The sequence below is a fragment of the Notechis scutatus genome, chromosome 1 (assembly GCF_049901735.1).
Source record: "Notechis scutatus isolate UNSWTSFEM ecotype Mainland chromosome 1, rNotScu1.2, whole genome shotgun sequence".
NCBI classification, from domain to species: Eukaryota; Metazoa; Chordata; class Lepidosauria; order Squamata; family Elapidae; genus Notechis; species Notechis scutatus.
Genome location: NC_142009.1, coordinates 36,472,862 through 36,485,164, shown reverse-complemented (window position 1 = coordinate 36,485,164; position 12,303 = coordinate 36,472,862). Strand labels below are relative to the sequence as shown.

The following is a 12,303-nucleotide window of genomic DNA, read 5'->3' as shown; positions in this document are numbered from 1 at the left end:
ATCAATTCACCATTCCTGCATTATCCAATGTGTTAGAAATGTTGTCTAACTACAAGTTGTCTGCACTTACATATATATTGACGCATCTTTAGATTTCTAAACTAAGGCCAAACACTTTATTGTAGCAAACTGAAATGAATCACTTATTCAGTGGACTGCAACCCCTTGACCTGCTGCAGGTTTTGTTTTCTGAGCTTAAAATAAATCAAAATCTCTTCCAAATCCATGTGTTGCTGATGGGGGAAAGAATTATTGCTACTATTTCATCCAAGTAATGTAGCTAAAAGCTTCCGATAGCTGCAAACCAGCATTAAAGTTTTGAGTTCCATCATCCAATCATATGAATCATGGTGGCGCAGTGGTTAGAATGCAGTACTGCAGGCTACTTCTGCTGACTGCTGGTTGCCTGCAGTTTGGCAGTTTGATTCTCACCAGCTCAAGGTTGACTCAGCCTTCCATCCTTCTGAGGTGGTAAAATGAGGACCCAGATTGTTGGGAGCAATGTGTTGACTCTGTAAACTGCTTATTAAGGGCTGTAAACACTGTGAAGTGATATATGTCTAAGTGCTATTGCTATTGCTATTTTTATATAATATATATTTTTTAATCTACAGGTTCACTCCACCAGCAATCTTCATTGAAATATTAATTGATATTTAAACTGTGTTTACTTTGGATGGAGTTCCGAAGAACATAAGAATTAAGCTGGGGGTTTACATAATCCAACATTTTGTGCCACAGTAATTAGTTGGATGCACCACAGAAACACATGAACAAGATCTAAAGATGACAGCTCTCTTTCTACTGTTCTTTCTAGCAAATGGTGTTGAAAATATGATGCCTTTGATTCTTGAAATAAGATATTACTATCAAGCCTAGTAATCACTGATGTTCTTATCCTTCATATCTTATCCTCCCTTTTAAAGCAACTAAATCAGTTGCTATCACATCTGATGTAAGCAAATCCCATAATTTATGTTCTTAAACATTGCACTAAGCTATCTCTCTAATTTAAAAACGTGGATATTGAGCACACTATACAAAGCTATACTCTAAAAAGGAGGTGAAGTGATTCCATGCATTCAAGGAGATTTGGGGGTTTCTGGTTCCCAAGCAACAATATCTCTGATGTATTATGCTAATAATAAACTTTGAGAATATGTACTACTTAGAGATAAGAAAGTAAAATTCATCTTAAAATATTATTTCTTCTCTACAGCTGATCTTCATGTTCAGACCTCCAGGGTAGCAGATGTTGAGTCTGACTCTTAGGCAATAATGGGCTAAAAGGAACTGAGAAAATCCCCACAGAATTCTGGAAGCAGCGCATGCAAGACAAACTAGTGGTGGGGTCACATATTCTCCATATGTACCCACCACATGCATTTGTCTCTCCACTGTTTCTTCACCATTATTAATAGTAGAGAAATACTTTCCTTCCCTTTCCCCATCAAACCTATTGCTGACCACAATGGAGAAACAGCAATGTACAGTAGAAAACTAATGATTTCAACCAGCACTCTTGTGGGGAGAAGAGAATGAGGTTCATATTTTCTCTTTTGTTTTCATTCAGACTACTGGCATTCCCTTGGATTCAGTTCACAACTAACCTGTTGGATGGAAAAGATGAACAGGTAAGGCTCTAAGGTTAGAGAGGACACAGGAAGAACAGTCACAGGTAGTTCAAAGTTGTCAATAGGTAATCTGGATTAGTGACAGGCAACTTGCCGTTCATAGACCCCCAGCATCCCATATAGACTTAAAATTTTAATCTGTTATTGTTTGTTTTGCCTTTTTATGGGCTTGAGGACCAATGAAGAGCCAACATATACAAAATGCATATGAAATTTGCATATGTGTTTTTAGAATGTGTTTTAGTATCTAATCTTTTACACAAAAAGCCATTTCTGAATTACTGCCCAAATACCAAATCTTATTGCCACTGAGATTAGAAAGGTAGAAATCCTTCTCATATTACTGTTTCTAATATTTGGAGCCTCACAAAAGATCCCAATCTGCATTCTGCATTCTGGCCATTCCAGTCTATGACAATGCTGCCTTGCTCACACACATTCACACACCACAGTGAGTCAATGGATTTTATTCAATACCTGGGCCCCTGCCCTCCCCCATTCCAAGAAAGTCCACACAACCTTCATGTCCGGCTGCCCCACTCAGCAAGACTGGAGCGATACAAGAGTTCTTGGCAACCTCAATCCACAAAACCCAATACAAGCCTGGAGTCAGTCCAAAGTCCAAAACATGAGTTGCATTGAGTCTTGGATGCACAAAATAGGAACACAGAAGAAGGAACCAGATACTTTGTTCCAGCAACACCCATTTCTAAGGGCAGGATTAAATAGGCAATGCCAGTGTGGTCCAACCTTGCCCACCCTTCATGATGGGCAATGTTGTCTTCCTGATCAGCTTTGTACCTGTTTTCTGCCTGCAGTACAGGACCGTGGATCGGGAGATGTGAACTCCTAATCTTCACCGACTGCCAGAAGCTGCTCATGCTCCTCACCCGGAGCCTCCAGTCTAACCCGCTGCAGCTGTGGCTACCTCAGTTCAGGCTCAGCCTGCCACCCATCCACTCAACCCTGTTGTGGCTACTCTGTCAGACTGTAGCCCTCCACTCCCTGATCCAAGTCTCAGTGCAACTCAGTGTTTGCTTCCCCCTAGGTGTCAGGATCCAACTCATCCTCCTCTTCTTCCTCTGAACTCACATCCAGAGAGGGGTTCAGACAAGGATTCATCAGCAGAGTCTTCTCTGTGCTGGCACCAAGTGCCCCATTCCTCAATACAGAGCTGGCAGTAACATTATCATTTTCTCTAGCCATCAGTCTGGCAGTGTCACTTTACTCTTGCACTTAGGATTTAATGTACAGAATCTGTCCATGTTATTTACCTTAAGTACTTCAGTAACCATAAAACATGTGTTTATTTTTTATAATTTATTTCACCTAGTTTATTGAGACCAATCCTGTAAACACTATCCATATTATAAATCCTTCAAATGGAAAAGAATGTTTTCTTAATTCTGTCACACAAAGCTAACTGCAGATGTCAGAGATCAAATCTCAATATACAAAGCACATGGCTCAGTCACTGAGCTATAACTCCTCTACAAGGAAAAAAGTATCCCATTTCATTAAATAATAGTCATCTCACAAGATGTCAATGCAGCACAATATTTTCCCCCCAAATTACCATTTAGACAAGAAGAGAGATTAGCACTAAATCAAGATGAGTTTAACCTTTTGCCCCAGGTTCCCTTCTCTTCCTGCCATGTATTACACATTATTTAAGGAAGCACCACAACCTCCTGTTTCAAAAAGATTATTAAGTTCATTTCTTGATAATCTTCAAAGAAGCGTCTTTTTTAATGGATGAAAAGCTGCAATCTGTTTTCTGAGCTGCAGTAAATTGCTTTTCAGACAGTGGCTGAAATAGACTTACATTTGTTCAGGGACTAGAAATGCCAGAATACAGTCTATAGGGAGGGGCCATTCATTATTTTGAAACCTTGTGTTTTATTTTAGTTTTTCGTCATGCAAATCTGTTAAGGTGACTGCACATTTTTCTATGTAGCAAAAGCAACTCTGAACAAACTTTGTTGTTTCCCTGAACAAACTATGTTGCTTCCCTGAATGACTGGTCAAGATATGCCTGGCATTTAAATCATCTTTTGATAATGGGAAATGTAGTACCCTTCAGATGATATTAGGGCACTTATGGGACACTTTTGATAAAGGAACACACTGAATGTTTGCTCAATCATTTCCTATGTCAATTTTATTGTAAATAACTAGCTGAATGGGCAGAATTAATAAATACCATTCCAAAAATAAAACAAAAGATTAAATTTATTCTATAGGATTCTGGAATGGAATTTTAAAATACAGAACACAATAGTTTCTATGAGTACATGTAATCCTGTTGTGCCATGATGAAGTTAATGACATAGTGCCAGCCTTTGCTAATTGGATGCAATTACTTTCCAGTGCACATGCCTTGAAGGCTCCTCATCAGAGCAGAATTCACTACAATCCATAAAACAGGCAATTTTTTTTTTTATTTATTTTTTTATTTATTTGATTTGTCAATCGCTTACAAGATAATAGGTGTAAGTATACACATGATTAAGAATACAGAAAATAGGTACGAATAAATGGGGACAATAGGACAGAGATGGTAGGCACGATTGTGCACTTATGCAAATAATCCTCTCTACCCAACAGAAACCCTTACTTTGATTTGTAATTTTGTTATGAAAGAAATACAACATCCTCGTGACCAGTGGATCTTGATTAGAAACTGTTTGGCTTTAGCTTAAGAGATGAAAGATAATTAGATTTGGATACAAAAGGGGAACGGCCACAAAAACTAAAATGTGACTCTGTAATTGGTACATTCTACAAACTATTTTTTTAAAAGGTCATATATCATTACTACTACTTATTGAGTTCTTAACTTTCAATTTTAGGCTGTTCCATAAAGACATTAACACATCTAGCAGTTTGAATGGCCAAACTCTCATTCCCATATGCCAGTGCTCCTTTGCCTTTATAACTTCACAGGTCTTGCTGTGATAATTAAATAATACCTCCTATATCTATCTGACCACCAAAAGTCTTGACTACTTCTACCTTTTCCCACCTCTCTCACACACATCATTCTTTATATAGCTTCCCTTTCCTTGTCTATCCATTACAGATACAGCTGACTACTACGAATTGATTGACTAGAGGTATTCTAACTGGGATACAACCATCTTCCTTCACCATGCCTTCACCTTCTGATTGCAACAGTGGCATCTTCAGTGTGCCCCAATCTAAGACCCAAAGTTATCTAGTTGTAAGTGCACCAAGGGCAAAATATGCCTTGCCTGATACACCACAAGGAATATCTCCAGGCCAACTATGAGTTATCAAAAAGAGTGACAACAGAATACTGGGCAGAAGACAGGAATCAACCCCACTTTAAAAATAACTGACCCAAGGCAGAGCCTTAAGATGCTTTTCAGATAAGAGAAGCAATCTTATGCTAAAACTGACATCTGGAAATTGTATCCATGGGCTAATGCCTACTTGAATAAATATCCTTCTTCAGTTACATCATGTTAACTGTATTAAGCACATTAAAATAGCACCAACCACATGAAGAATAAAAAATAAAATAATAATAACATTTTAAAGAAATTAAAAAATAATAACATCTTGTTATTAGGGGATAGAAAACAACCTGTGATAAAAGCTATTCTACTTTGCCATCTTGTGGCTTGGAATGACAAATTTTATTAAGGTATATCACTATCTAAGGCTGGAGTTGCCAACCCATGTCACCTCTCAAAAGGTCATTGCCCATTTAGCTTATACTTTTAGCAAAAGAAACCAAAGAGTCAGGAAGACAAAGGAGACACTAAAAAAGGAGAAAAAGTCAGCAGCAAAATGGGGCTTGGCTTTGTCATTGCTTCTACCCAGCCCACAATGACACATGAAGCAACTCCTACAAATTACTCATTTGGGAAAACAGTTCTCAGGAAAAAACTTAGGAATTCCTCTCAGCTCTGTTTTATACAGTTTCTTAAAATCTTGAACTAAATAATCCTTAGACACCTTTTATTGTACTTATGACTTGGAACCAAAAGCAGAAAAAAGCAGTTGTCGTGCCATATGCCTCACTGTTCAAATCAAGAATATTTCCTCTCAAAATTATAAATGTTGACTCTCAAATCCAATGTCACTGCAATTGAACTCAATTGTCATTTAGAGCAGAGGTCCCCAACTCCTGGGCTGCAGACTGGTACTGGTCCGCAGGCTGTTGAGAACCGGGCCATGCAGGAGGCGGGGCGAGTGCACAAAACTTCATTTGTGTATGTGTGGGATTGGGTTCAGCATGCAAACCCATCCCCTCTCCCCACCTCCCCTGCCATGCAGCACATTGCCGCTGACCCATGCAGTCAAAAATGGTGGGAACTGCTGATTTAGGGCATCCTGAGCACCAAATCCCTGCCGAGTAAAGTGGCATGAATAGTCAAAAGAGCTTTAAATGTGGCAAGATATAAAGCAGTCCCAGCTTTTGCAGACTGGTCTCTGTTCCTTGATATCTCCATCTATTCTTGCTTGTTGTTGGGAAGACCTGTCATTGCCATCACTTACAGAGGAAGCAGAAAGGGAGCAAGAAAAGAAGTGTCTGCAGAATTATGATGGCTTTATCCTAGGGTGCATCAGGAGCTTTAAAGGCAACAGGAGATTACCTACTCAAACATAAAAATCCAAAAGTGACCCAGCCCAAGCTGATTTCAACCCAGCCCTATTTGATTGCAGGAATAAAATGAGTCAAGCCCAGAGAAGTCATTTTGAGCATCTCTGAAGAACAGAAGACTACAAATACAATAAGCTGAAAGACAGATATGCCTCCTAAAAACGATATATTTTACTGTGATTAGGGACCATGTCGTTCCATGTGACCCACGTCAGGTCATTCGTATTAATCATCAGACAATTCCATCTGTTTTCTCAGCAATTTGCATATTTAAACTGGGGTAGTAAAATATGGATCTTATGTTCACATATAAATTGTACAGTTTTGTATATTTTTGCTATATAATATAAATTTTATATGCATTTTGTATATTTTGGCAATTCAGCTGAAAAATGAATTGAAACATTTGTGCAAAAATTAAGGACCAATAATGACAGTAAAGAAAAAGAGATTTAAAAATCAGGTTTACAAAAAAATATTTCAACATATCCATCACACATGCCCAAAGTGATGTACATTGTGAGTACATCAATAATGAAACATTCTCCACTCTCCATTCTGCATTCTCCTTTGGCACACTATAGTTAAATAAAAATTATATCCATGTACAAAAACTGCCATTTTCAAACCTGCCAGTTTCCTATTTCTTACATCGATTGATCTTGATTCTTGATTTAAATCATGAAAAAGCAGATTTTAGACATTAGACATCTACTACACATTTTTCTCCTTTAGGATAAAATTTCACTTGCTTGCAAAAGATAAACTAAGAAGGAGAAGAGGGATAAGAGATGCTGACATAGTCTTCCAGCTTCCGCTATTCTTCTCAGCTTTCAATACTTTCTCCTCCCTTTAAAGAATCAGCTTCTCATTAACAAAATCATTTACACTCAATTTCTAACTCACTATAAGCCATGACATTAAAACAAGAACTATGATTTTAAACATCTCAACAGAAGCAATGTGTATTAAAATACTACATAAATGAATAAAATAAATTAAGCTCATAATATATAAGCCACGGACACCTTAGAGGCAAACAAGTATTTACCTCTTTGAAGTCCCTACTGAGGTTGAGCCATCAAGAACTTCAATGTTCAGGATGGGGCTCAGATGAAAATAATTAGGATGGGGCTCAGTGGTCTGGATAGAGCTCAGAGAAAATAATATGGGGAAAACAATATTATTGGTAGGGAAGCACAGCACCTAGTCAAATTATTCTTGAATTAGATTATGATGGGAAACCCCGCCCCCAGGGCCACAATATTTCATCCAGAATAATCTTACAGCAAAGCTACATCATTCTACAACATATTAATAACAGCCACAAGGAGGACGTTGCTAGCAGGTTCTCCTCTTTGCTACAAGTAAATACAGTTATGAATCTTCTAATCACAAATTTCTTCTCTCCCCTGCAAAAAGCAAAGTCCAGACACGCACACACACACTACATACATATCAAATTCTCCAAATCAAAACCTTTATTCATTTAGCATTTACCTTGAAGACAGTCACATGAGAGACTTTTTGAGATATCTTCAAATCAGTGTTGACTCCTGGCAACTGCTTGCACATGTCCCTGCATTTTTCTTGGCAAATTTTCAGATATGGGTTATGTGCTTCTTAGGGCTGAGACTGCCCCAAAGTCACCCAACTTGCCTTGTGCCTAAGGCTTTGAACCCCCTGTCTCCCAGTTTCAAGCCTGGTGTTTTAACCAATACAGCAAATTGGCTCTCTTCTCAGACCTTAATGAAAAAATGCATGGAAACAATATTAACAAGTTTAAAAATGTATAAGCTATGCAGTCGTATTAATCACAATGCAATCTATCTTTATATAATTCATGTCTCAAAAGGGCTATATCCCCCACTCGCAATTAATCATTTGACCAACAACAGTGCTCTCCAGATGAGCAAGATTGCTTTTCTTTCAGAAATTCTCTATAGATTGTAACTAGAACTCACAATTCCAACTTCATTTGCAAATGACCATTAGAATGTTCCATTGACATCTGGATCCTAAATTTAGAACTCCTAATCAAACTATTTTCTAAACATTTTAATCATGATTGAATCATGAATAATTAACACTTCAATTACACTGACTTCATACTTATTGCATGAAGAGTGTTCAGTGTAACACATACAGATATACTGTGAAGGGAACAGTAATAATATGTGAACTTATTCTTTACATAAGCAAATGTGCATTATCGTGTTCAACCAGGTTGTTCATTCCAATAATACTTTATATCGTCATAAGTTAACATTCATAAAATTCTGAATAAACAGGGTCAGACATCTAAATTCTCTGCATTGTGCATTCTACTTACAGGTTAATCTCTTCTGCCAGTCCTTCAGTGATTGGAACTTCCAAAAGCAGCCAAAACTGTTTTTTCAATATTCTTTTGAAGATTAAGAAAAAGCAGTTTAATAATAAGGGCACAGGAGGATACCTATATCTATGATCTCACTTTATTACAAAGATACTAAATGGCATTCAAAATTATGGGTTATGTTTTAATAGCAACTGTTTAACATGCATACAAACTCACATTTATGACAAGAGTACAAGAAAATATCGGGAGGTTGGACTAGATGACCTACAAGGTCCCTTCCAACTCGGATTATCTGTCTGTTTGTTTGAAATATCCATGTATAATAGACTTGCTTTTCTATAAACAGAACTGATGCTCTAGGGCACGGGTCTTCAAACTTGGCAAATTTAAGACTTGTGGACTTCAACTCCCAGAATTTCTTCCTCCAGTCATGTTAGCTCAGGAATTCTGGGAGTTGAAGTCCACAAGTCTTAAATTTGCCAAGTTTGAAGACCCTTGTTCTGGGCGTACAAGGAATAGAAGTATATTCAACTTCAGAAAAGCTTCAAAAGAGCGTTGCATTCCAGAAAATCCCAGGAATGCTCTGAATACGAAGAATTCCTCAATTAAAAGTTAACTGTGAACAAGCTTCCCTGAAAAATAACTTGTTCATCTTCTGTAACCCTCTCCCACAACCAAGATCTGGGGGGACAGCATTACATGTTTTCTAGAGTGCTTTCTCAGTTCAACAGCAAAGGCTAAAACAATATTCTTAAAAACTGATTATGTTCCTTAAAACAAATCCCAAATCACTTTGCAATAACAGAAAGTTTCATGTTAAGTTAGCAGAGCTTTTCAGCAAATAGATTGATCCTGAAATGCCACTTGAAAAACCATGACTAAAAGAATTACAAGAGAAGGGTGGGGGGGGGGGAGAGAGAAAGAGAGAGAGAAATACAACAAAATTACAATATTGCAAACAAGGAGAAAGTAAGAATAGTAGAAGATCAGAGTAGTAGAAAATCCATTTCAATAGATACTTTGTAAAAAAATTGAAACAAACAAGTTATTTTGCTTTTTCAAGAGTTCTGGATGTGACTGGACTTTAACTCATTCAACCAGATGCTTTCTCTTTTACTTATCTTGGTTTGCCACTCCCTACTTTTATCAGCTGTTTGCTGGAATGAGGATAGAAGCAAAGTAGAAGTTGAACAACTGTAGTTTCCTTGTCTCCTATTATTTTGGCACCATCCTATCATTACCAAACTACCTCAGTCCATTAGAACAGTTTCCCATCATGAAGAAGGGTGGAAGAAAAATTGAGTTGAGAAACTCTACTTTCTATGCTTTCCCCAATCATCCACCTGACCTACTAGAGTGAGAAGGCAAGGAATGTGTCAGGTCCCATCTCCTAAGGAGATATATCTGATGGGACTGAGAAGAAGGGCCTTCCCTGTGATGGAACATCATCCCCACAAAGATTGCCCCTCCCCGCACTTTGACCCTCTTTCACAAGAGCCTGAAAACCTGGTTCTGCCAATGAGCCAGGGGAATCCAGAGTGGGATGAAGCCAATCAAGTGGCTTGTTTGATTGTGTACTGTAGCAGGACAGAGGGGAATAGGGAATAAATAAAAAAATAAAAAGTTATTGCTTTTTATTCTTTTATATTGGGTTTTTTATTATCTGTAAGCTGCCCAGAGTCACTCAGAGTAAAGGGGCAGCTAAATAAATAAATAAACAAATAAATAAATATTACAAATTTAACATTTTCTCTTTGCAACAGCCCACCCCTTTCTTTTTCCTCCTTTTCTTTTTGACATAGCCCCCAAAAACCAGTTTTGTTGTTATTGATTTCCTTTGTGAACCAAAGTTCTTTTGTACTTTAACCCTCCTATCTTTCTTTTGGCATATTAGCTGCCTACTAATACACGCACTTCCTTGATGCTTGTACTCATGTTCAATTTTCTATACAAGTCCCTTTTAATGTCCATTTCCCTGGGTTTACTATTTTTTCTCCTTTGCTGAATACACACTTTCAGATTGCTGCTCTTCCCAAGTAGTTTTTCAGAAGCCAGTACATAGCAATGTCAGTCAGTAAATGAGTACCATCTTCAACCAGCAGACTTTAAAAATGTAAAGAAGCCACTTACGTTATCACATCACATGAATACAGAAAATGCCTTATATGGAATCAGACAGATTATGCATTCAGCAAGTGTTTTCTACATATTGACAACAATTCTCCAGGGGTCATTGATAAGACTCTTCCATCTCTGGACAGACAGAGAATGAGACTGAGGCATTCAGTGCACAAAATGTGTGTACTATTATCCAATAAAGGAACAGCTCAACAGTAGCAGAGAGAATATCCACTAGGGACTCTATCAGCAGCTGGCAGAGGGGCAGAACACTTTCTCACAGCTAGTGCCATGTGAAGCATAATAACCAACAATATGGAAATGTTTTCCAAAGTGTTTTAATTTTAGAGATCTCATTTTTCAACCATTTTTCTTCAAGGTGGCAGGGGATTCAGGCAAGCATTTTATTTCATATGCTCAGGACTGGTCAGACACAGAGCGATATTGTGCTGTATTTGCATTAACTAAAAATATACTTTTAATATTTCATGAGAATGGCAGACTGTAGCAGCAATCTGTCTTTCAGGAAGCTTATCCACCACAAATCCATAATAGCTTTTCTAACGAATTCTAGCATCAGTATGAGAAGGGAGCTAGAAGCTTATCTAGTCCAGCTCCCTACAGAACACAGAATCAATAGAAAGTATTGGGGTTGAACTGTGGGGTTCTTGATGCTCTCTGAGCTTGGTTGTTTTCTTGTAGATGTTTCATTACCCAACTAGGTAATATCACCAGCAGTAGTGGGACTGATGTTGTTACCTAGTTGGGTAATGAAATGTCTCCAAAAAAAGCGCAACCAAATTCTGGATTGCAGAATACAAAATCTGCAATCCAGAAAATTACTTCATCGTATCTCTTAAGTAGCCTCACATCTGAAAAAGAACCAGCTACCCACTCCACAGGGCTCATATGTTCAATCACTCACCTTAACATTAAGCTGAGATATGTTTTCTATTTGTCCTAATCCTACACTCTAAAGCAGGGTGTCAAACTCAAGGCGGATGCTTAGATCTGGCCCACAGGGCCGCCTTGGAAATAGTGAAAGACTGGCCTGTGGTGCCTCTGCCAGCAAAAACGGAGCTCGGGAGTGCCACGTGTGGCCCTCCCAAAGCTGTTTTCTCTGGCAGAGAGTTGCAGGAGGCTGTTGCAGCTGAAAATGGAGCTTGGGACCCATTGTTGCTGACAGAGCGCTTGAGCCACCACAGGCACCCCCGACACAAATGATGTGGAACTGGCCATGCCCACCCTGGCCATCCTATCCTTACCTTACCTGCGCCCCACCAACACAATGCTGATGCGGCCCTGTGAAATGAAATCAAGTTTGACACCGCTGCTGTAAAGCAACAGAATACGAATTTGCTCCATAATACCCCTTCTGCTCCCATACCCTGTTCCCTCACCACTTTCAAACACATTCATTCTTTTCTTAAAATTTATTCTGTTCTATTCTATAAATTTATAAAGATTCTCAATTCTGTGGTGAATTGACACATAGTGAAAACAAGTATGCAATACAATTTTTAAAAGAACAAGAAGAATAAAAAGAAGCCCTTTATAAATTGTATGGTTCTTTCTGGACA

At 38.2% G+C, this 12,303-nt stretch overlaps 1 protein-coding gene across 4 annotated transcripts in view; it reads right to left on the bottom strand.

Annotated features, from left to right (window-relative positions):
- Nucleotides 1–12,303, bottom strand: part of CCDC85A (coiled-coil domain containing 85A) — a 141,316-nt gene that overhangs the window by 78,921 nt on the left and 50,092 nt on the right. The window contains exon 3 of one of the 4 annotated variants that reach the window (XM_087961131.1): nucleotides 1,529–1,610. The exons of the other annotated variants lie outside the window; for them this stretch is intronic. Within the exon in view, the coding sequence (XP_087817257.1) occupies nucleotides 1,606–1,610 (5 nt within the window). The 3' untranslated portion in view covers nucleotides 1,529–1,605. Of the gene's footprint in view, nucleotides 1–1,528; nucleotides 1,611–12,303 lie in introns of those variants that run through there. 4 annotated transcript variants of the gene reach the window in all.